Source organism: Seriola dumerili, unplaced genomic scaffold (assembly GCF_002260705.1).
Source record: "Seriola dumerili isolate Sdu_G_001 unplaced genomic scaffold, Sdu_1.0 BDQW01000120.1, whole genome shotgun sequence".
NCBI classification, from domain to species: Eukaryota; Metazoa; Chordata; class Actinopteri; order Carangiformes; family Carangidae; genus Seriola; species Seriola dumerili.
The window spans coordinates 1,945,859-1,971,224 of record NW_019174375.1 but is presented as its reverse complement, the minus strand read 5'-3'; the positions used below and the strand labels follow the sequence as shown (position 1 = coordinate 1,971,224).

Genomic DNA, 25,366 nt, shown 5'->3' with positions numbered 1-25,366 from the left:
TAGGGGTGGAATGATTTTGATATGTTTTGATACAGTAGTTTTGCAGTGCAGGGGGAACTTAAAATCAGCTGTTCTGTGCATGAAGTATGGTGACAATGACTTAAGACACATTCAAATGTGCATCACAGTGTGGAAAATTCAAGGAGGTAAAATTACTTAAAAGTGTCACTGGTTTGTAAAATTAAGCCACAAATAGAAACAGCTGAGCGATTTAAATCAGATGAGAGGATCTATATAAATATAGCTTGAGCCTGGAGTTCATTAGCTTAGCTTAGCTTAGCATGAAACTGGAAGCAAGAGGGAAACAAAAAATACATAAACCAACACCTGTAAAGCTCAATAACAAACACGGTGGATTTTCTGTGTACAAACAGAAAAGTAAAAAAGTCAAGTTGTGGTGTTACGGGGTTATTCGCTGGATTTAAAAGGCATATTTTTAAATTATTTTGAATCACCTCTTGGTTCTAGCTTCATATTTAACATACAGACGTGAGATCGGTGCCAATCTTCCCGTCTAACTCTCGGCAAGAAAGACAATAAATGGATTTCCCCAAAAACTCTTTGTTTAACTGGAATGATCAAATCGTTCCACCCCTACGTATTTAGTACCAAATCTGTCTGTGTCATGTCAGTGTCTAGCCTTCAACAGTGTGACAGCGTCTCATCATCATAGCAACAGACAAAACAATAAACATGTAAACAAACAAAAAAGGAAAAAACAACAACAGAACATAAAACGGTTCATTTAAAGTTAATACATATTCAGAATGTTAAACTACTACGGATAAAAACATTATCACTGTGTCTGAGGGTGTGTGTGTGTGTGTGTGTGTGTGTGTGAAATCTGTTTAAGGTCACGTGCAGACTCCAAACTCTGTACCATGTTGTATTTTGTGTGTGCGTGACATTTGGTTAGCTCGTATGCTCAGCAGTTACAGCATGGCTTTCCATTTTAGCCCTGAGCTACGGGCTGAGTCCCATATCAGCTGCTCGCTCCCTTCTACGCCTCCTTGCCTCCTTTCCTAGCACAGAAAGAGAGGTGGGGAGGAACTAACAGACTAACTGGGAAAACCATAGAGGGTAGCAGCAGTGTGGGTTGAAACTTAGCCTTTAACTGCTGTGGGACGCGTCTCAATACTGCCACATTTTCTCTCCTCTCCTTTCCTTCATCTCCTTATAATGAGGGGGGGCGGGGGGGTGTAAGAAGGGAAGAGGAGGAAAGGAAGCGCGAAGGAGGAGGGAGGAGTCTTTGGCATTGAGGAGAGAAGAGAGGTGAGGAGAGGTGAAGAGAGGAGAGTAAAAGACTTTAACATTGAGACTTGTCCTCCAGCAGATAGTGGGTCTTTCTGTGAAGCTGTGGGAGGGGAGGGGTTAGTGAGGGTTGGGGCGGGCTGGGCTGGGGGGTGGAGCCAGCGCTTGTGACTGACAGGTGAATGAAGCTGCTGAACCAATGGGAGCAAGGTTAAAAAATAGAAATTAAAATAAAATAAAAAGGAGGAGGGAGGGGGGATGAGCTGAGCTACTGATTCTAATGACACATTCTCCCATGAAGCCACAAAATGACCCACTATCCACTTTACCGCACTAAGATAGGGCTGTGTGTGTGTGTGTGTGTGTGTGTGTGTGTGTGTGTGTGTGTGTGTGTGGATATATGTGTGTGTGTATGTGTGTGTGTGTGTGCGTGTATACAGTCGCTGTGATCCAGTCAAAAACATGTTCATCAGTCCAATCTGGGAGAAAGGAGCTCAATAGTCTCGTCTCCTCTTTTGCTCTCCTTTTATCTCCTCCCCTCCTTTCCCTTCTTAGCTAAACACCTTCCGACTGAAAGAGAAGGGGAGCGAGAAAAAGTGGGGAGGAGGAGGAGAAGAGAGGGAGAGGAGGAGAAGAGGAAAGCTGGAGAGGAGTCCTGACTATTGATCTCCCTCCTGTTGAACAGTGCTGTTTGGAGCCAGAGCCTTAGATAAACAGAGTTTGGCCAAGTCCAGTCAGAGCCATGCATAGACAGAGTTCTAACGTTACAGTCTGTCTGTCTGTCTGTCTGTCTGTCTCTCTCTCTCTCTCTCTCTCTCTCTCTCTGGCTTCTATTGGTGGAGAGTCGCCATTTCCGGGTCATGTGACCTCTTGGTGCTGTCCCATTGGTTGAGTGGCCTAGTGGGCGTGGCCTAGTGGGTCTCTTTGAGGGCTTTGAGGAGAGGGGGGTTCTGGGTAATGATATGATCCTAGAGAGAGGACGACAACAACAACATCAACAAAAACAACTAAACAAAACAACAACAACAACAACAACAACAACCAATCGGGTGCTAGGTGGGTGGAGCGTGCAGCAAGACAGAGAGTGTGGAGGTGTGGTCTAACCTAGCATAGAAATAGAGGGTCTAGAGCAGGCAGTGACAGAGCTGGTGTCTGTAGAGATGGTTCGTCACAGTGAAGTGACGTAAGAACGCGGCTGTTAATTGAAACCAGTTAGCTGCGGCCGCCATTCCTTTCTTGTAATATTTAAAAATGAACCGCCAACAAAGAAAGAAAAAAAAAGGCATTTACTGTGAAGACTACAGCTTGTTGCCATGATACAACAACAGGTAGACCCACGTTTAAAGTGTCTGCCTGTAAATTGTGCAGAATTATTAGATTTAAACAATCTCGAAGCGACAGTCAGAGCCGGAGCAACATTTCCTTATGAGTGAAGTACCACTTCATTTATTCATATTATGGCCAAAACATCTTAATTAATCTAACAGATCTAAGTTGATGATTAAGTCTAGCAAAAAATTAATTTGCTGCTTTTCTTTGTTTTATATCATAATAAGTTAAAAGCCTTTGGATTTCAGTCGGTTGGTCAAACATGAATCTGAAGACGTTGTGACAGGCTGCTTTTTAAATTCTTTTTTTTGACATTTTACAGACTAAATGATTGATTAAAAAAACAATCAAATCAAATAACAGATTAATCAAAATGAAAATTTGTTTAAGCTGCAGCCCAAATGTATTAATCTGACACATGATTCAAATTACTACAGTTATATTACAGTACTTAAAATGTTTTGTAGCCAAGTCGAAACTAATATCAAGAATATTTTTCCTCATATCATGCAGAAAATATTTAACTTGATTTTCAACTCAATGACCTGTGTCCTGCTGGAACTTCAGGAACTTATTGTGCAGGAACACACTGTAGCTCCGTGGTGCCTAAAAATACCCACAATTCTGTTCACAGTTATATCAGTTACTGCCGGTGTCTCAGTGCTCTGCTCTAGAAACTCTAAGTCTATGGTGGATCATGCTGAGGGAACACATGCAGGAAGAGGGGGAAACACCTTTGCACTAATGCGTGCATATACACACACACACACACACACACACGCATGCACATACACACCATACAAACACACACAAACACCACCCAGAGATGGTGCATGACTGGGAGGTTTATCAAAGAGGCCCAAAGGAGTGTCAAGGTGAAAGGTCAGAGGTCAAACCAACTCGGGGGTCAAAGACTGAGAGAGGGACAGCATCTCCACACCTGGCTCTGGGGTGTGTGTGTGTGTGCATGTGTGTGTGTGTGTGTGTGTGTATGTGAGGGAGTGAGTGTGTTTCAGTGTGTGAGTGTTACATTGAGAGTTTGTTCATTTTAGTAGATTGTGTGTGTGTTCTGTGATTCACGTTAGATTGTGCGCGTGTGTGTGTGTGTGTGTTTGTGTGCACTCACACTGCGTGCTCGGGTCAGTGTCCGTGGTGAGTTTGACGTAGTTGCTGGGAAACAGACCCTCCCTCCCGTTGAGCTCGCCTTTCCACCAATCACAGTCGTCCTTGTTGAGCACTGTGATCACCTGACCCTTCTGGAAGGCCAACTCGTCATCGTTCTGGGCCACGTAGTCGTACATGCCGATCACCTGACACAGAGCTTCAACACCACAGACAGATGTGATGGAAAAGATGTTAATATTTCCAGCTTTAAGGTCACATGTGACAGTGACGTGCTCTTTTATCACCGACTAACAGAAACAGACATATTTACACACCTAAGAACATATAAAGCTTTTACTAGTGTTGATCAGATCTCATTCAAATGTCAAAATTGATAATGTAATGAAGTAAAAGCAACATTATATGTCAACTTTCATTTTCATGACATCAAATAAACCAATTTTTGTCTCTTAAAGTTTTATCAAAGTTCAAACTTTCTAAAAGAAAGAGGAAAGACAGGAAAACATGTCTGCTTTTCTGAAAAGTGAATAACAAGTGTACACGACGTTTTTAATTTATTTAGCTTTAACTGCATAGGGTGTAAGCAAAGAAAAATGAGTGTGAAGGAACTATGATGTAACATTTTGTTGATTTTTGAAGTGAGGCAAAGAAATATTAAAATTTCTTCACCTTGAAAATCAACAAAATATGTACTTTGTTCTTTTTGTGCACAGCTGTATTTGCAGTCCACCCCGCGTGTGCGTACCTGTGCTCGCAGGGGCCAGTTTAGGAGGCGTGGGCTCGGTGGGCGTCGTCTTGCTGGTGCTGGGACTGAGCAGCTTCACGTAGTTTGCTGGAAACCAACCTATCTGGCGTTTTTTGCCCCGAGCCTGAACCAGCCAGAACACAGAACGCCATTAGTCATGAAACACAACGAGCGTCTGCATGTATGTAGATAAATATATAGAAGTAAATACAAGCTGCTGGTTCTGCCTTAAAATTCAATGTGCTATGTTTAGTGTTATTAAGCTGGAGTCATCAGACTTGACAATTTCATGAGGTCACTGGCTTTGTGGAGTTTAGGGAGATTTTCTTTCACTCCCTCTCATTTCTTTCTATTAACAGTCAAAGTAATCTTCGCATATATTAGAATAGAATAGAATAGAGTTTGTGCTTGTGTACCTGGAGCTCCCCCTCCCACCAGCCCCCTGGGTTCTTTTTCCTGATGAGGATGAGCTGTCCGGGAGCTAACGTCAGCTGCTCTGCTCCTGTAGCACTGTAGGGGGCGATCACCTGAGCAATCTCTGAGGGAGGAGAGTACAGGAAGAGGAAGATGGAGAGGGTGTGGTTAGTTCTGATCCTGCAGCACCTGAAACCTGGGCTGCGGTTCAAAAGTCAAAGTAATCTTCTTTTGTGAAATGTTGAAATAAGATAACATGAAAGAAAAATAGAAACGGAGAAAAATGAGCCATTTAAACTAAAATTTAAAAGAAATAAGGAACTGAGCAAGAGATTAGCATAAATTATATTCAGACATAAGTTTACAAGAGGCACTTTTGACATTTTTATGTAATTGTTAAGTAAAGAAAATTCATTTTTAGTGCTTTACACAATGGGAGGGGATTCAGTGAAACAACATTTATGTATAGGCTATAGTATTTTGTTATGATGATGATATTGTTAGCTAGAAATTCAACATGCTCGTTCTTTATGACGACTCCTAACTGGACAGATCTGAGAGAGAAGAGATCTATATTTGTGGATTTCAGTTTCCTTTGCTAAAGGAGATAAGATAGGAAACACTGAAGCTCCTTTCCTTATCATTTAGAGAATTGGACCAGCTCTTATCATGGCTGCTGCTCAGACACTTCGGGGTCATTTCACTCAGTTTGAACCTTCCTCAACAAAGAAAGACTTTTCCACTGCAGCCCTGCTCTGTGGGAAAATAAGAGAAAGCTCACCTGGTTTCTTTCCCAGGCTGCCTGTCTTCCCTGCTGATCCCAGTGACTAAAAATAGAAACAGAGTTTAGAGTAACAATCACCTCAAACATTTCTCTCACCCCATGTGAAAACATGAAACACACACTTGCCACCCTAATTTGTTCTGAATAATCTCTTACGTCTGAAGATGAGTCTCGAGGTTTGACATAATTGGACGGGAAGACTCCGGTCTTGCCCGCGACCATGCCCGTCCACCAATCCCCTTCTTTCCTGGTCACCATGACGATATCACCTTGCTGAAAACTCAGGTCCCCTTGTTCACTGCTCTCATATGTGTACATGGCCACGTACTCTGTACAGATGCACACAGACAAGTGAATAGAGTCAGTATTAACTACCCACCTATCTTTCAAAATAAAACATACATGTACATGTTTGCATGTGCTACCTTCTCCAGAGTCAGAGGGTTTTGTCGGGGAAGGGGAGGGTCGTTTTCCATTGGGGGGGCTTTCTGAGACTCCAGACTCACTAGAGGAGAAAGAAAACAAAGAAATGTAAATAAACTGAGCTTTTTTTTTTGTGTGCCAGGTTTAGAATATAAAATTAGGTTTTTAATTTCTAAAAATCAAGTTTGGTATGAAGACCCACAATATGCCATAAAAATATGAAATCATGAAATCTGCCACAGAATCATCCTTCAGGCAACTTCTTTAAAAAGGGGATTTTGTCTCTCCACAATCAACTGACTAAGCCATTTACCAAGATTTTAATTCTTCAAGTTGCTGCTCTTCACACAGCTCTGTCAGTTGGTTTCGGCTCAGTCCAAACTCAGTCGGTGGATATGTAGCTACACTCCCACTAATGAGGGATTAAATGATGTGAGACGTGGTAAAAAATGAGACCTCGAAAGCTGATAAAGTAGAGAAAGAAATCTAACGCAGGTTTATTCAGACGTCCTGCTTGCTCTGTAGTTTGAGAAGGGAAACCATGTGAAATGAAAGTGCAAAGATCTTGACTTGATGCAACGTTTGAACCTACCTAGCGTTTTTGCTGCGTGCTGCGACGGCACCAGCGGCAGGGGCCGTCATGGTGGCGGAGATGAGCTTGACATAACTTTTGGGGAACCAGCCTCTCTGCCCAGTCTGCAGTTCACCTAACCACCACATGTCCTGCTGCTCCAACACTGTGATTATCTATATTAACAAAAACAATTATACCATTGGTTCTATTCAGTTGAACAAATTATTCCCACCACACAGGATATCTGGTTAGCACAAAATGATTACAATAAAAACATATATGTATCATAATTTAATAAAAACACACAATAAAAAAGAGGGGAGATTGGAAAATGCTTTACTACCTCATTTTTATTGAAGTTGAGGTGGTTGTCCTTCTTCGCTCTCCAGGGATACAAAGCCTGAGCCTGAAGACCTTCGACCTTCTCCCCCTGACAAGAAGAATTACAGCCACAAATACCACTCAGTTCACAAGTCCACGTAGCGAATCACTACCACCAAGAACAAGCTGGGTCGGCTGGGAAGAGGATCTTTGGGAGACATTTGTACAATTAAGGTCCAGGACAAAAGAAGCCAAAGAGACTTGTTACCTGCCCCAGCACGGGTGACGGAGAGGAGCCTGTTGTCATGGTAGCAGGTGTGAAGGCGGAGCGTTGCCGTAGCTGCGCCGATGGAACACTGAGCGATGGATTCTGACTGGTCGAAGAGGTCGGCCATGCGTCCCACCCCTCGCTGTCTGATTGGCTAGCTGTATTTGAGGGCCAACTGCAAATATACGCCCACATGATGCACATGTATTATCAATACTGCAGGTTGAAGTGTGTTTAATGTGTCTGGGAGATTTACATCTATCCATCGATCTATCTATCTATCATGTAGCTGTAAGCAGACGTAAGTGTTTATTAATGTATTTGTTAACTGATAATATCGCCATCGGCAGGACTCACGTGGTGCTGAAGTCGGCCCAGTTACTGTTGGCGGAGGATGTGGAGGAGGAGGTGTGTCCGGGTGCTGGAGGAGGCGTGCTTATCGGCTGCTGGGCGGAGGTGGGAGTCGCTGAGGCTGTGGCGCGCAAGCTGATTGGTGCTTCGTTGTCAGGTATCCGTTCTGCGTAATTGGCTGGAAACCAACCGGTCCTCCCCCTGAGCTCTCCTCCCAGCCAGCCGGGTTCACCTGTTTGTGACTCGTCCACCTGTCAGAGCAGAGGATAAAACTGAAGCATACAAGCAGACACAGAGACACTGGTTCACAGAGATGTGTGTGTTCAGATTCATGGTAGAACAGAGCAGTGGTGTAAACAACAATGCCCATGAGCAGCAGCTGTTTAGAGTTGAATTCCAGGAAGTAGAATTACCAAATCAGTGGATAATCAAGTGGGAGAAATAACATAAACTTGATAACTCAATATGTTTAACTGTTAATGTTGTGCTATGGCTCCAGGGCTGTAAAATGAACAGAGACCCTTTCAAGTTATAAATAACTTGATGATAGAAACCGGCGGCTGCCCTCTTCACCACTAATTAATATATTTTCTTTTAGTCCATCATGTAGCTGTCCATGACACTTTCTGTTGCTATATTTACTCTTTTGTGTTGGACTACTGATGGATTCTTTTTGAAGCAAAATCTGGACGAGCCTCATCTCACTCCAATTGATGTCGAAATAGAGGTTACAACACAACACATTGTTTGGCAGGTTTTGAATGTAATCCTGCCAAGTGAGGGGAGTGACTGGGCCGTGGGTTGGAATAATGCAATGTGTTTAAAGAAAATGGAAAACCCGCCAACTGGACAGTTTTATTCATGAGGATGTTAATCTATGGAAACATTAATGGTAATAAAATATATTTTTTTATGTTTTTTTGTTTGTTTGTTTTTTCCGCAGAGGTCAGACTGTGAAGGTTTGTATTTCTTTGGTTCACAGTTAAACATCAATCATTAAATTTTCACATTAACCGTGAAAACAAAAACAACCTTTACAGACATTGACAAATCTGTTTACAATGACTTGGTTAAATAAAAAATAAATATTTAAATAAAAAAAAAAGCCAGACACATTCATCCACTGGCAAAATGAATGAACATGGAGACGACATGAGGTGACAGCAAAAAGTTCAAATGAGTGCTGGCTTATGATTGGTGGAGGCACAACACTGGGCAGGGGGGGGGCAAGAACTTACCCATTCCCCCTTCACCTTCAGTTCGCACAGCAGAGGAGAGAGGACACAGTTAATACACACACCGTGCTGTCATTCACACTCACACTCACTCACACACACACACACACACACACACACACACACACACACACACACACGGGAGGCTTTAATACAAACACACACATATAAATACAAAAGAGGCAATAAAATATGTGCTCACACACATACACACACATATTACTGTAAATCTGTCACAGTGGCAGCTGCACACTCACACGTCCTTCAGTCTGCACCGTCATCATCCTGTGTTCGCATGTTTTTGTAGCAAAGTTGATGGCTGAAGGTATGAATACTACCATTTGGGAGTATATACTACCTACCATGATTACATCTCCGGGAGCGATACTGATCTCATCATGGCTGCGAGCATCAAACGGATAGAGAGCCCTGTAGTAGACCACCTTCACCGGCTGCTGCTGCTGCTGGTCGAAGCTGCTGGCTGCTGCCTTCTGGTCGAACAGACTGGGTACTGGAGCCTTTTCCACTGGAAATAAACAAGGAAACACAGATATTATTATCCTGCCTAAACTGTGGGAAAAGCGTCAGAAATTCTGGAAATAAGTCAAGATGCCACACTGGGTACATCGATGTTGTTCCATGAATAAAAGTCACTGATGACATCAAACACAGGCGACCACCACACACCAGTCCCTGTTTTTTGCTGTCTGTTTTTCATGCATGCATAAACTGTAACAGACATAACACACCTGATGAAGCCCAGGGATCTGCCTGCTGGCTGAACAGCTTGTTTAATTTATCTTGCATGTCCTTCTTGCCTCTTCCCTCATCCTCCTTCTCTTCTACTGATCCTGCTCGCTTCCGGCCCTCTTCTTCTTCCTCCATCCCTCTCTTCTTCCTCTCCTCCTCTTCCTGAGTCACTCTGTTTAGCCAGGCATCAGGTGCCGACACTGAGACCGGGCTAGGAGCTTTAGGGGCAGAGCTTACTGCTTCGTCCCTCCAGGCCACACTCTCTTCTGATGACAACCTGCGGCATGACAGGGAAAGATGAACCTCCTTAAAGTCAACGCAAAAGTTTTTCATGGCATGTACTGAAAACAATACTTTCCATTCTAATGTAATAGCTTGGATAAAATCCAAGACCTCTGAAATTCTCAAGTGTATTTGGATCTCACCTGCTCTCCTGCAGCTCGGCAGACTTTCTCTCACTCGGGGTGTGTATGTGAGAGTGTGTGTGTGTCAGTGTGTGTGTGTCTCCCTCCATCTCCTTCTGTTTCTGTCTCTGCTGCCGGCTGTGGATCTCCCGCAACTCCTGCAAAGCATCATGGGATACAGGAAGGAACAGCGGTGAGGAGGAAGTGGGATCAGTGGGGCTGGTTGCTACGGGTTACCATCGACAACAAACAAGAACAACAACAGCAGCAGCAGCAGCAGCAGCAGCAAGTACGTATTAGTCAGGTGATCAAGGCAAGCTCCGCCCCTTCACTGAGGTGATGACACATCACGGCCGGTAACCATGGCAAATACTTGAATGTCATCCTGTTTTTAGTGATGATGTCGAAACTGACCAGAGCAAGAGACCAATGGTAAACAGGTTATTTCTGTCTTCTGTATACATGACATCGAACGCACATCTGTGCTTCCTCATCTGCCTCTCTTCCTGATGTTTCTTCCTTTTTTGGTCATTAAAAGGATTTTTTTTGGGAGTTTTATCAAACATAGAAGGTGTTTGCTGTACAAATTGTAAAGTCCTTGCAGGCGAAACTTTGCTTTAGCTTACAGCAAACTGCAAAAAAAGCAAAAACAAAACAAAAATATGAAGTGTCGGATTGGTAGATTTGTCACGATAATGCGTTGAGGTGACACATCTTAGGAGAAATGTTTATGATCTCCACGTACGGTAATGTGCAAAGGTTTAGACTCTCATCCATCAGGGAGGCGTCTGACCGTTCCCAAATTCATTCTGCAGCATGACAACGACCCCGAACATTCAGCCAGAGTCATAATGAACTCAGATGCTGCTGCATTTTTTAGTTGTGAGATAAACAAACTTCTCGGGAGAAGAATAGAGGGCAGCCAATGAGTGACGAGGGATCCATTAAAACCGTCTGTATCCCCACCTACTTTCCTCCCTCTCTATCTCTGACGTGTGCAGTGCAGCTCGTTTCTCTGTCTGAGCAGGGCTGACACTGTGGATTGCTCCCAACTCTTGAGCTGCTCAAGCTAGTGTGGACACCAGAAAAAGAGACATCCAGGCTTCTGCTCACAGGACTTTCAAAGCCCGTGAGAATGCATCCAAGTTTATTTTACCCTTATTTTTGGGGTCATTTACCAAGAAAAGATCTCCCAGCAACTAATTAGCAAACTGTCATGTACCAATCACGTCTGGTGGGGAGCAGATATAATTGTTAATTTATCCATATTGAAGCTTGGGGATTGTTAAAAACTAAATCATATATAAATCTTCAAGTGGGAGGGGACGTCACTGGGAGGGGGCTTCATCACCACTGGAGGTTGGCACGGACGCGGCCCAAAACACAGTGCCCCGGACACGGTGGTGGGGCGGAGCTTGCACAAGGCACAGTATGTTTGAGGGAGGGGTTAGAAGTAAACAAAAAAACAAAAACAAAACAAAAAAGGTAGGTGGGTGGGTGGTGGGAGGGTATGTGGTAGGGAAGGGGGGGGGGCAGTTCTGTGTAGTCATGACAACCAGCTGTGCCATTAGAACACACTCTGTTACTATAACAACGCAAGGCAGCTGTCGTGTTTCAGCCAAACAACCAACGTGAGGAAACCTTCAGAAACAAGCAAACCAATCAGAGATGAGAGACTGACGGAGAAGTAAAACTACAACTCTGGAGAGACAGAACTCCAAGTCACCCGAAACAGGAAGTGGAGGACTTAAAAGACAACACAGCATGCCTAGCATACACTCCTGTACACACACACACACGCACACACACGCACACACGCACGCACGCACGCACGCGCGCACACACACACACACACACACACACACACACACACACACACACACACACACACACAAATAAAGTTTATCAGCATATTAGCCTGGTGCTAGCTTCTGCTTGTGTGGCTGAAACATCCTCTGGGAGCGTACGGGTAGTAGCATTACAGTACAGTGTAGTAATCTAGTGAGATAACCTAGTTAATCACCTAATCTAGTACACCTGCTAACCTAGCATGATTGCTAGTTTAGCATTAACAATGACAGCACTGTTAGCCAGCTGGCTAAGTTGTGAACTAACACCAGCCAGACGATGGAAAGAGGAAGAAGATAAAAGAGGACAGAGGAGGAATAAGAAGAGTTCAAAAGAAATGCAGAAAAGGTGATTTGAAAAAAGAGTCTTTGATGGAAGAGCCGTAAATGAAGATACAAAAGATGAAAAGGAGCGGAAATAAAGAAACAGAGAGAAGTGCAGGGGGTGGGTGGGGTAGGCTGGGTTGTTGTGTGGACCTTTATAACGTAGTCTAGCCGAGCCAGACACACCCTGACGGCTGACACACACTCCTGTAGCTGTCCCTGCTCCTGGCACTGAAACACACATATACATATATACATACGCACACAGAGTGTCAGCCATTCTGTAGACAGAGACACACACTCACAGACAGTTAAGGTCAGTTATGTTTTGCTGGGTAAGTTTAAATGTTTTTTTGTTTTTTTTATTGAGCATTCAACTGTACTTTCATGCAGATTTAACATATATAACAATAAATCCAAGAGATTACCTCTTAGGTAATTAGAATTTAGACATCTGATATTTGCTTTTCCAATTTATTTCTAGCTGTTTTTCATTTTAGCTGGGTGAATATTTTAAATCCCTGATGCAAGTGTGATGATTTTCTTCAGTGGAGATTAAAGTGCCTTGACTCATAGAAGGAGAGGCTCTTATGACTCACTGTGTTGAGTAATGTGCTGGCATTACAGCCCAGTTGTCAGTTTACAACAACTGATTTGTTTTAATAACCTGTCTACACTGGAAGTATTTTTTTTTTTAAAAGTATTTACTACATAGTTTTGGAGTCAGTAATGAGGCTGATACACTGTTCACATTTGCTGTTTCTGGCAACCGACTCCAGGTACATGAACTTATCTTCTAATAAACCCTGTGTATAAATATCTCTTTTTTACTCATTCATGTTATTCTTTACCTTCATTTGCAGTTCTACGTTTTGCACTGTTTTTAATGAGTTACAAATGTTGAGCTTTGATATAAATGCATGTATTTGCTTTGGATTAGTGTATATTTAGTACTGTGTGCTTTACTGACACTGACCTGTGAGATTAGAAAAAAAAAAACAGCACACCAGAATCAGTAGTGTCTGAGTGTCAGTAGTCACACCACTCACAGCTTGACTATTATAGTCAAGCTTCAACTGGCTGCAGTATATCCAGCTGCCTGGCAGTGGCAGCACAGTGTAGAACACATGTTAAGCAGGAATGTCTGCACAAACCAGTCATTTTAAAAGTCTGGTTTGAAGGTGTTAAAGATCACAAAGGTGACTGAAGTACTTGAAGCTTGCAGGTTAGTGGTCTGAAAAGAGGGTGTACAGCGTTTCACTTGTAACGCTCTCTGTAATTTTCAGCCAAATCAGACCGTGCAGGTCCAATTCAAATGCAAAAACTGCTCTATGCTCCAGGTCTGCGATCAGAGTCAGAATGGTCATTATATAATTTGACAGTATTTAATGTTACAAATTGCATCCCAGCTGCAGTACCACCCCAGTCCAGCAGTGGCAGTGTGCTCTACCTGTCTCCCTCTCTGTTCCTCCTGAAGCTGGCGTCGCAGGGCTTCTATCCTGGCACAGTGGTTGGCATAGAACTCACACAGAGACTGGCATGGGCAAAGGAGCAAAACGCCAGTGTAGGAGATAAATAAAAGGAGTAGAAAATATAGAAGGAAGGGTTTATTATGAGGATTAAACAAAGAATATAATAGGGATAAAAATGAAGGCAAGAGGTGAAGAAATACAGGTTTAAAAAGCCGGAATGAAACAGAGAGGAGGACAGTGAGTTGAAGCAGAATTGGCAGGAGGAGCGTTGAAGAGTCCCAGTGGGCACAGAGGACAGAGGAGGCACAGCAGTATGACAAGAGATTTTGGGGAGAGGAAGTGGTGTAGAAAGGAAGGCGGAGGGTAGTATAGTCAAACATAGTTCACATCTCAGTGGTCTATGCACTGAGACATGGCTGCACCTTACTCTGGAGAACACTGGTATCCAACACTGCTGGCTTTGTTTGTTCACAAAGGCTTTGCAACACTTTCCCAAATCACTGTGTTATGTTCTCTACACTGAATAAAACTGAGAAACATCTCCATTAGATTAGCCATTTACAAAAAAATCAATTTATTGTTGCTAGTACTGTCTCTGCTTTTCTTCTCATCCTCCTCGCTGGCACAGACCACATGACTAATTCCCCTCTCTTTGACCTGACTCTGTGTTCTGGAAGAAAATAAAAATATACAGGGACAAAAGGTGGTCTACGAAACATAAACAGGCTGCTGTGCTTAAATACTAATGAATAAAATAAGAAACAATCCCTCCATCTTCCTCTCTCAACAGTAAATTGTTGATGAAAGCTACATAAAGCAGCTGACTGAAACCGCTAAGTGTTCTAGCACACAGCTAGCTCTCTCCAAAAACATCAATATTAATACACACAATAACACATCGCCATAAAGACAAACACAGATAAACTACATAAATATAAATATCAAACCTTTAACACATCAGAAAACTTGAACACTGTGACTATACTAAACTAGTTTGAGGATGAGGTTATGAGAGATAGGACAGGACATGATTTAAAGCTACATTCACAACACCAATCCAATGTTTTGAACATGGACAATGCTTCATTTAGAAAAACAATTACTGGGTTAGCAAGCTAGGTAATCAGTTAATTGACTGTTTAGTAAAATAGATTTATTTGAATTAATGAAGAACAACACAAGCAATATATCAAAGTATAACTAAATGTTTTTAATGGTTTAATTAAAGTGTTACTAAATTTATTAGGATATCCCACTACTACAGTTTCATGTTATATTTTGGATGAGGTGTTAACCTTAGTGTCAGGAGTTGTATTTGAGTTATTGTTCAAATTGTTGAGGGTTTTCCCACAAATATAACACATCAGACACCTTCAACAGAAGTCAGTGGAGTGAAGGAGTAGAGTGTGATTTTAATACAGGAGATCATCTATGAAAAACTGGAAGAAACAAGCTGTAAAATACCATGAATGCATTTGCCTTGTGATTTCCTGACACAAATAAACAAATACTAAAATATGTCAAGAGTAGGTCAGTTTTACAAGCTCATTGCCATCCTTCAACATAACCCTATTTTAGATTTATACCTGATATTTACTGCTATTCTTCATAGCTTGATTAAATACTTAAAGTTGCGTCATGACAGTATGTATCTCTAGTAGCTAGAATAACTCATCAATCCACTGCATCTATTCTGTTAAGTTATTTCATTAACTATTTAGTTTAATAATGGAAATTATATAGTTATATGACCATGTATTGAGCTGGTGTAGCCATGGCTTTTCTCTCCTGTCCTGTATTAACGCTTTGGTTTTACCTTTAGCTGGGTGTTGAACGCATCTATTTCCAGCAGTTTGGCCCTCGTCTCCCTCTCCACAGCATCCAGCTGCTCTCTGAGCTGCTGTCTGCTGGTCTCCTTCTGCTCCACAGCCTTCTGCAGGGACGACAGACTGTCACCTAAACACACACACACACACAGACAGCGTGATATCAGGTCAGGTTAATTAGTGACAGACATACTCATACTCAGTTTATGTAAAAAGAAAAAAAAATTAAATCAAGAGCAGTCTCCGACATCATGGCAAGAATAGGCTCAGTATGTAACGTGCAGTACATGTGAGTGTGTGTTACGTGTATGTGGTACTCACGGTGCAGGCTGTTCTGTTGAACCTGTTTCAACTGGTCGTTGAGACTCTGTTTATCAGGAATTAGCCTCCCGAGCCACTGCTGAGAGTCCTGAACAGTAATGTCCAAAAAAAACACCCAAAATCATTAATCACATATTCATAAATTATTTTTGACCAATTCATTTTTTGTTTCATACAAGCTGACAGTTGTTCTACATGACCTACAAATCAACGTGACACCAGTCTGTCTGTTTGTGTTTATTTGCTGATGGTTTACATGTGTTTTTTGTACCTGCAGCTGCTGTTGTAGCAGGGTGATTTCAGCAATGCGCGTTTCTCTGGTCTGATTCGTCTGCTCCACCTCTTTCCGCTGAGCTGACAGACGAAACCGAACATCCTTCAGTTTGCCCTCCAGCTGGGTCTTCTTATCGTTCTAGAGAATGGGAAATGAATATACTATCAAGTTTCTGCAGAGGCATGAACAGAGTGTTGGGTGATAGAAAGTATTCATTTTCAGCTGTTCTGTTCTTACTATTAGCACTATCTATATATCCAACTATATCTAATTGCTTTTGGTTTATATTTGAAGAAACTTTCAAGCCCATCATTGCCACAAAAATCAACGTGTCCTCTGTCAGTGTGAGGAGTAACTCTCTGTAACAGAGTGACTTGGTTGAGTTGGTAACGGGAGCACAAGTACTTACAGTCACCTTGGTTAGCTCATAGAAGCTTACAAAAACTAGCAGTGCTGACATCCTGAGTGGGTGTCTCTCTTTGCAGCATTTCCTCAGCTTACAGCAATCTGCTATGACTCTAAACATCTGCCATTAATTTTGGCATGTTGTCAGCTTTCACAATGCGACTCCCTTTGATTGACAAGCATGTTTGATTATGCTATGGCTTGGTGTGTTTGTGTGTGTGCCTGTGTTTGATTACCAGGGCCTCCAGTTCAAACTCCAGGGTCTTCTTCCTGGCTTTGAGCAGGACTATACTCTCCTGCTCTCTGTTTCTTTGAGTTAGAAGCTCCTGTCGACGTTGACGCTCCCACTCCAGCTGACGCTGGCGCTCTAACTCACGCTTAGCAGCCTGGACAGATGAAACACACACACAGCAAAGAGTTTTGTTTATTTTCACAATATTACACTTCAAAGAACTGCAAGGTTGGATATTACAAGACATCACATTATATACTTATATTACACACTTCATTATACACGAACAAGCCATCTGCTGCAGGAGTGTGAATGAGGCTCTTACTGTAAGAGCTGAGATGTAAAGAGGGCGGTGGTGAGCTGTGAAAGGCCTCTAAGTTGTCTGCAACAGATGTAATTACACGTCTGCAGCAGCTGAACGTCAACTCAACCATAACTCTTCAATTAAAATGCAGATACTTGGTAATCATTTCCCCTTCTCCTTGCTGCCTCTCTTCTTACCTCTCTTCTCTCTATCTCTTTGCGTCGCTCTTCTTCTCTCAGCCTCTCCAGCTCTCTCTGTTTCTCCAGCTGTTTTTCTAATTCCTGTTGTCGTCTCCTCTCCTGCTCCAGACGTTCCCGCTCCTGAAAGACAAACAGAAAAGTGAGCTGGCAGAACAAACAGCTCTATTATGTAGTTACCGGTCACCATAATTCATTTTCAGTTCCTACTCGCTTCAACACCTGTTATAAACTCAAATGAGCTTTTTGAAAGAGATGGGACATTGTGGCTGGTACAGTGACAACACCGTGGCTACTATCGCAGCAGAAATTTTATGGCCTTATATACAAGCGATAAACCATGATCAATTCAAATTCTGACTCCAGTGTGGAAAAGATGAATCAGTAGTCGACCTTTCTCTCCTGTTCCTCTCTCTCCAGTGCAGCCAGTCTCTCCTGTTCTTTCCTCTGCTGCTCCTGCAGAGCCTGACGTCTCTTCTCCAACTCCAAGTTTCCTCGCTCAAAGTTCTCCCTCTTCTTATCCTCGAATGTCACTGCGTACAGACAAAAGGAGATAATATAAAGAATATACAGTGGCTATGACGTAGGTCTTCGGGCTAACACAGCCCATTCGTTAAGAAGGCTGAGACAAGATCTAGTCCCAGTTTGGACAGTAACATGATGGTGTCCAAATGCAATGATGGCGAGGACCAAACCTGGTAGCTTCTTTTCTTGGCTGCTTTCAGTCTCCTCCTCCATCTCCTCCTGGACGCTCTTCTGGTCCGACTGAACACTGTCGCTCCGCACACGCCTTTAACACACGGACAAACACAGAAATAACAATACAGACCATCAACACCCATTTGCTTGATATGCTCACCCCACACATCTGGGGGACACATTGTATTAACTTCCATTTATGTTCACTGTTTAAAATAACCAGTGCAATATAAATATTGACTTATAAAAACATTTTGCATTCATCATGTTTATAACGTTTCTTTGTAAAACATAAAAAGGTAAAAACTGGTTTAATGTAGTTCACCCCTAGTTTAACCCGACACTGTACAAAACACCAACTGCTGCAAGTATTTATGGCAACTATTGCGTAACTATGCACATATCTAACATTCTGCTGTCAGTTCAGTCGTATAATGTGGCATTTGGTTACAGTGTTTACCTGAATGTGGGTGGGAGGTAATCTGGTGGTAACACAGGGGGTAGCGGTAACCCTGACATTGCCATATCTATGAGGTGCATGGCCAAGATAAACTCCTCAGCTGTTAGCTTCCCATCCTGGTCGATATCTGATAGACTCCTGGAGGAGAAAAAGATGAAACAAGTTCCCATTGAAGCACTAACGTCTTTGAAATGTGTCTCCTGTTCTGATAAAGATTAAATGATTGAATTTCAGGTGATTATTTAATGTACTGACCATATTGTGGCCAGCTGGCCTTGAGGAAGACTAGACTGCATCAGGATTGTGCGAGCCTGGGGACCTGGAACACGTGCACACACACACACACATTGAAATGCTGTAGCAAACCTGAAAGACATATTATCATACATTATGTTTGTGTGTGTGTGTGTGTGTGTACCTGTGAGGTGTCCACTCATCATCTTGTCATGAGAGTTAAAAAGCTGTCTGTACTTCAGCCTTGAGGACTGAGGAACGGCCCAATCAGAGGGGGGCTGACTACTGGGACAGGTAACACGAGAATAGAAAAACAGAGTGCAGTGAAGTCACAGCAAAAAGAGAAGCAATGAAAAGGCACACCCATAAATTACCACAGAGCAAGGCAAAAGCTAAAGTAATATCTACTCTAGGTTGCACAATCAGCTCCGAAGCTCCTCGAGTGGTTTAAGTCTACAGCCTAAATTTATATCAACTTGGAACTCGGCCAAATTACAGAATTCAGTAAGTTAGCCGACGACCGAGCTAACAGCCTGTCAAGATACTGGAGAAAAGATGTGACAATTTTCTACCATAAATTTTCTCATTTTAGTAGGTTGTTAATAAGCAAAATAGCGCTAACATTTCAGATCATTTGACCTACCTAGCAGCATCGAAGGACGACACTTTCTGCAACTTCGCACTGGATCGATTAAACGACGAAGACTTGTTGACAGATGGAGCTGAGAGAGACATGAAAGAGGACATTTCAGTCTGAGGCTGTGGTCAAATGCTTAATGACAAGCAGCGTATACGTTTTGTGAAGCATTTCATTTCATAATTCTTTTACAGTGTGACACTAAAACTCGGCTCGCAGCAAGATTTGCTGTCTCATCACAAAGTATCTATCTTCACTAAAACACAGTGACTTTTTACTTAGATCAGTTCAGAGTGTATACGGACACTGACCATCACCTGACCGTCCACAATGTAAATATGAAAGTCTACATTATGCGTAAATACAGAAGCTTAAAACCGAGACCTTTGCCCACACCGACAATTGCTACACAAACATTTCAACACTCCCTTCCCCACTGCTGTTATCTTACCTCCTGGGTGGGAGAAGCCTGAGATGGGCTGCATCATGCCTGTGGGGGGAGCTCCGTTGGCGATGGGCTGGGGGAGGGGAGGCGGGGCAGACGAGACCAGAGGGGGAGACACCCCGACGGGGAGAGGGGGCAGGGGGAGCGGGGGCACGCCTGGCAGAGGAGCTGGGATGGGAGTCGGGAGGGGAGCCATGGGGGGCATGCCTGAAGATAAACAGACACACAGTACGTGATTATCAGATAAACACATGTCGGTCAAACGCTGCACAAAGCTTTAGAGAAAACTGCAATCGATATTTCTTTGCTGCTGAATTTAACATTATATATTTATACTAAATGGGGTGTGAGAGCCACAGAGTGTTATTACTGTATACTTTTTGCATTATAACTTTATCGATCAGCACTTGTGCAATAGGCGAGAGTGAGAGCAAATATTTTCTATATGACCTCTGGAGAAGACAGACTCATCCTTATCAAATACATCTGCAGTGTTTTAGCAGGTCAGCTTTACCACCGCCTTTTTTCAAGGGCAACAAGACAAAAAAAAAAAAAAAAAAAGCTGTTTGTCACGTAAGCCGCGACAGATTACATCTATGTTATGACATCAAACTGTGAGCCGTGTTTCCTCCAGTTATCAACTGTAAGCAGCAGCACACCACCACAGCAAAAACAATTACCACCACTGCAGAAGAAAAATGACATTTAAATGATCATTTCAATAACTTAGTCTTACAATCATCTAAAAGTGCACGTAGGGCAAATGTTTTGGAGGCAACCTTTTCAAACAAAACAATGTGGGTTGTCAGCTGCTGTAAATATAAACATTTCAGATTCGTGTCTTACCAAAGCCGGTCTGGGGGGGTAAAGGCAGTGGAGGTTGTTTCATACTAGGAGGAAGTGAAGGTGGCAGAGGGTGACCCTGGAGTTTCAGTTTGATGAGTTTCATGGCAATAGAGAACTCGTGGATATCCATACGGCCATCACTGTTCATGTCAGCCAGAGCCCTGCCGGTACACAGAGAACACATTATTTCACCAGTGTACAAGAACAAAATGATGCACTGCTGGACAGAAACCACTAAATAATGAACTGGATGAACTGGCTACTTAATATTTATTAGCCTGTGAGCTAGTCGCAGCTTCCTGGCTATGTGACTCACCAGATTTGGGCCAGGATAGGAGGGGGCAGTCCTGATTGAAGGAAGAAGTTCCTGGCCTGGTCACCTGACAGACAAACAGAAACAGGACGTGAGATCACAGCACTGATCTAATAAGAGAGGCCACTGCAGACCGTGGCTGAATCCAAATGTCTGGACTTCATTGCGCTGGCAGACTTCCTGCGAGTGCGCCTCCGCAAGTGCCGAGGGCCGTCCAGATCCACAATTCATCAAGTCCACAAGGGGCCTTAATCAGACCTGCTGTGGACTTCCAGAGAGCCCACTTAGAACCCAATTATACTCCCTTACAGACGTGCAAATGCGCAGCTGCGGACACCGTGGACACAGTTGTTATTATACTTCTTTCTCATCCACTTGGGAGTCCACTCAGAGGAGCGCATGCCCAGTTGGTGCCACACAAACACAATAAATTGGAGGGTACATGAAACATCCGCAAAAAGTCTCGGGCGCACCCTCTGAGGACAAAATTTACATCACACGGGCGCTAGCATACTGGCGGATTCGGAAAGTATAGCACTCGCTTTACTGTATGTGTGGTGTGTAGATGAGAAGGAGGGAGGGACAGAGAGAGAGAGAAAGAGAGAGAGAGACTGTTACCTGTGATGTAACCCCCGGCAGTCGGAGAGAGGCTGTGAAACTGCTGATCATGTTTGGCTCTCTCATCCACCGAGATCAGAAACACATCTGGACCTATCACACCCACAAAAATAACACACACACGATGACAGATTAGATACCAAACCCGAAGGCCAAGACAAAGCCCTGCACAGACAGAGGCTGAAGGGGGAGGCATGAGAGGAATGTGTCAGTCATGAATTTCAGTTCCTGTTAGAGGTTTCCTATGAAGTAACACTTAAGAACGAGTGTCAACCCAGAGATGAGGAGAGAAAACGAGGATGAATGGATGAGGGACTGAGAATCAGAGATTGTTGTCTTTCCTTAGAAAGCTCAGTACATGACAAGTCAGTGCATGAGTCACTAATGTAATTTGATAGATTCATCACTTGCTGACACTGATTATATTGGTGCGTCATCAATAACTGTGGATGGGTGTCACCCAGTGTCTAACCATCATCTTAACAGTAACAATGTAAAGAACTTTATAATTCTCCGTTTCTGGTTTGACAGTAAAGGGATCCCCATGAGCCAGTAAAACACTGACTGCAGTCAGATTTACCAGTCTGTCACTGGCTTTACTCAATTACTAGTCTTGTTGCCTCTCTGCTCTGCTAATAGCTCAGTTTCCACTTTGTTGCATTTTTCTTCACATAAATTATATGCCAGATCAGAGTTAGTTAGGAACCTAGCTACTCCGAGCAGAGGTTCCCTGTAGTTCCAACTGACAGCTCCATCCCGTCCCATTTACTGACAATTTACATACTTAGTGAAACATGCTGACTCATTACTGCTGACAGAAACAGCATTTCCCTTTGCTCCCTTTGTTAACAGTTGAAGGAAAGCATGCTTATTCAGTTGTCTTCACACATACACCCTGGAGCACACATTGTAATCGTGTCATTGTAATTTATATTTTCTGGATACAGTAACTGTCCAAATGGCAATTTTTATCGATACCTGTCCAATACTTTATATTGATGATATCAACATTTTGATGTAAGACTAGATGTAATGTGGAATTTCAGTTATGCTTTAATTTTCCATCTTCAGCCTCAGTTGTTTCTCTTAGATTATAAACAGTGTTTCGGGTGGCTGGTCCTCATTCAGCCCAGAGACAAGTACGCAATATGTTCTATGTTACAGTTACAAATCTCAAAGCATTTGGAGTCGGTTTGTCTTTGTCTCCATCTGTTTGTCCTTATCTTGATGGCAGATCTGTCAGTCTGCCTCCAGGCTCTCTTTCATACCAATTTTGGCAAATTTTCTCTGATAGTTGCCAGATCTACTCGTGTCTTCATGTATGACGTTTTTTTTTTTACTTATTTGTAAACTGATTCTGGGAGATTACTGATTCGTTAAGACTTTTGATGTCGCCTTGATTCGTCTTGTTGTCGTGTGTCTCCGCCTTTAATCTCTCCTGAAGTGATACTATGTACTTGTGAGATTTTTAAAATCTGAATGTTAAAATGACTGAGGAAAATCAGAGTGGATTTATGAGAAGCTGCGGGTTGTCTTCTAATGAACTTGTGGAATATTATGGTGAATTCATGGAGTAATGTGCTGCCATTTTGGTTATAAGACTCTTCACTGACAACCCTGAGAGGGAAATACAAACATCAACTTTCATTATACCTCTGGTTCAAGTCACACACACACACACACACACACACACACACACACACACACACACACACACACACACACACACACACACTGACCTGTGAATGTGGTGGGGAACTGTGCCATGGTTCACTCAGTCGTCTGCAGCTACACAACACCTGAAACACATTTAGAAAAACAGAAGATGAATCCATCTGATCAGTATCATCCCACCTCGCTGAGCAGTTCACCGCTCAATAATGCAGTAATGTAACCACTTCACCCTTTCACTGGTGAACCACAAAAATGCTTTCACAGTGCAGGGGCTATCTTTTGTCAGCAAGGTCGGAAATCCAACTGGATGCTTAACGGCACGTTAAAGGGGCCGAATAATGTCTGGTCACCTGCCAAAGGTGCTGATACAGTAGACAAACTCAGCCAGAGGAAACGATTTTCCAGCACAAGTCTGGAGTTCATTTTCCACTCTGCTGTCCTTCACTGCTGAAGTTGTGAATTTCTATTTGGTCTCCAGCCCATCGAGCCTTATAGGATTACGGTTTTTGTACCTTGAAAGTTTGATTTGATGTAAGGGTATATGCACAAACAAAAACACAAAGCAAATAAGTACTTCTCAATGAGGCATATGCAGTCACATGTTTTTAAATCCTACAATTTGGTTTAGTCTTTTTTAAAAGGGGGAAAAACATGAAGAAATCTGCATCAATCTGCTGTTGTCACCCAGTGTTCAGACTAGTGCCAGGTCCACAGGAGACTGGACTGTGTGTCAGCCATGCTTGTGCATGTCAACAGGGCAGCAAACCTTTATTTATGCAGGGCAGGCTGCCTGAGCATACTCGCTTGTTTTCAGAACCACTCTGCTTCACGCTCACTCATTTACACACATTCTCACTTGGGAGCTGACCACAGTCAACACCAGTTTTCTAGTGTTGGTCTGTAAAAAGCTCCACTGGAGTCTTTTTAGAGTCAGCATTTCTTACAGGCAATACAAACTGGAAAGTTACAAACTAAAAGGCACCAAAAAAAAACAGGGAAATGGATTTGATGATGGATTTTTCTGAGAATATGCTGTTTGTTGGAAAAAAAAAACTTGTCTACAGACAGAACACCCACTCACCCAAGAAAGTTACATAAAAATTGCTGCAATAATCAAAAAACTCAACCGAATTTACTGTTGTGATGGACAAGTCAACAGCAGTGATTTGCAAAAACTTTACAGAATCTTTTTAAATTGTTTCCAGAAATTCTTTCAGAAGCAGAAGACATCATATTCAAGGTTAATATAAAAACAGTGAATAAAGCAGTGCCCTGCGCCCTCACAATAACACATCCATAAATGTGTGTGTGACATACCTCTGTCCTAGTAGAGGCATGTTAATCAGATCCAGACCTGCTCCCCTCCCCTGTATCTGTGTGACCAGCAGACAACCCACAATAATGATTTGACACACATTGCAATAGACAAGGACTTAATGAGGGTGTGTGAGTGTATATGTGGGTTGCTGACTTTTTTCCAAGTGTGAAGTAAATAAACATTTACCTTTCTTACAGTGGGATGAAGAGCAAACAGTTAAAAGGGCCAGTTCAAACAAATCACGAAAATGCTTTTCTCATTTATCCCTCGTGATATCTAACCAAGTAGCAACGGTTTTATTTGATGAAGTACAAAGACATCCACATCTCAGACTTTTGCCACATCCACAATATAATGCAGGTGGATGGAATTTAGTCTGCAGTGCTCACGCCACCAAAAAAAAATCTATTGCAACATCTTTCCAGAAACAGTTACTCACACATCACCGTGGACATTTTCACTAAGACTATTTCTTCAGTTGAAAATTGTCATTGGCCTATTGTGCAGCACAGTGTGTGTGTGTGTGTTAGTGTGTGTGTGTGTCCCATTATCATCAGAGTGGGAGGACAAAGTAACCAGCTTAACTAGGTCAGAGGAACAAAGCCCACCCTACGCAAACACACACAGGCACACACTTTCGCAGCTGCCACTTACAGAATACTGAAGCAGTTCAACAAATACAGTGCATTTTCCGAAACTTAACTAGTAATGGGAGAGATTGAACTGCTTGTCAACTCTGTTAAAGCATGTTAGCTTAGTCACAATATGATCTGAACTGACTTAGAAATAACCTGAAATTATAAGAACTTACAGAAGATATGTATTACAGCTGGTCATAGTTGGAAAGCTTGGTTAAATTTCTTTTTTTTTATCTTCTTAGGTTCTTAACCAGAATGAAAACAAAGCAAGTACATTGCAGCAGAGAGCATACTGACATCCTTAGGTG

General features: G+C 42.6%; 1 protein-coding gene across 2 annotated transcripts in view; it reads right to left on the bottom strand.

Moving 5' to 3' along the window:
- The window catches only part of itsn1 (intersectin 1), a 39,100-nt gene that overhangs the window by 8,824 nt on the left and 4,910 nt on the right, over positions 1-25,366 (bottom strand). Inside the window, exons 2-32 of one of the 2 annotated variants that reach the window (XM_022748144.1) lie at positions 23,168-23,227; positions 21,429-21,521; positions 20,814-20,877; positions 20,498-20,658; positions 19,658-19,858; positions 19,213-19,291; positions 18,754-18,854; positions 18,591-18,654; positions 18,336-18,473; positions 17,872-17,966; positions 17,570-17,709; positions 17,177-17,299; positions 16,680-16,829; positions 16,036-16,176; positions 15,765-15,852; positions 15,434-15,573; positions 9,996-10,132; positions 9,570-9,847; positions 9,183-9,346; positions 8,824-8,838; positions 7,592-7,836; positions 7,235-7,409; positions 6,989-7,075; positions 6,664-6,818; positions 6,074-6,153; positions 5,805-5,977; positions 5,646-5,691; positions 4,867-4,988; positions 4,451-4,574; positions 3,707-3,901; positions 1,438-2,219 (exon numbers count right to left, since the gene is read on the bottom strand). In XM_022748144.1, the coding sequence (XP_022603865.1) occupies positions 2,218-2,219; positions 3,707-3,901; positions 4,451-4,574; positions 4,867-4,988; positions 5,646-5,691; positions 5,805-5,977; positions 6,074-6,153; positions 6,664-6,818; positions 6,989-7,075; positions 7,235-7,409; positions 7,592-7,836; positions 8,824-8,838; positions 9,183-9,346; positions 9,570-9,847; positions 9,996-10,132; positions 15,434-15,573; positions 15,765-15,852; positions 16,036-16,176; positions 16,680-16,829; positions 17,177-17,299; positions 17,570-17,709; positions 17,872-17,966; positions 18,336-18,473; positions 18,591-18,654; positions 18,754-18,854; positions 19,213-19,291; positions 19,658-19,858; positions 20,498-20,658; positions 20,814-20,877; positions 21,429-21,521; positions 23,168-23,195 (3,804 nt within the window). In that variant the 5' untranslated portion in view covers positions 23,196-23,227 and the 3' untranslated portion in view covers positions 1,438-2,217. Of the gene's footprint in view, positions 1-1,437; positions 2,220-3,706; positions 3,902-4,450; positions 4,575-4,866; positions 4,989-5,645; positions 5,692-5,804; positions 5,978-6,073; positions 6,154-6,663; positions 6,819-6,988; positions 7,076-7,234; positions 7,410-7,591; positions 7,837-8,823; positions 8,839-9,182; positions 9,347-9,569; positions 9,848-9,995; positions 10,133-15,433; positions 15,574-15,764; positions 15,853-16,035; positions 16,177-16,679; positions 16,830-17,176; positions 17,300-17,569; positions 17,710-17,871; positions 17,967-18,335; positions 18,474-18,590; positions 18,655-18,753; positions 18,855-19,212; positions 19,292-19,657; positions 19,859-20,497; positions 20,659-20,813; positions 20,878-21,428; positions 21,522-23,167; positions 23,228-25,366 lie in introns of those variants that run through there. The other variant, XM_022748143.1, reaches the window with a different exon arrangement.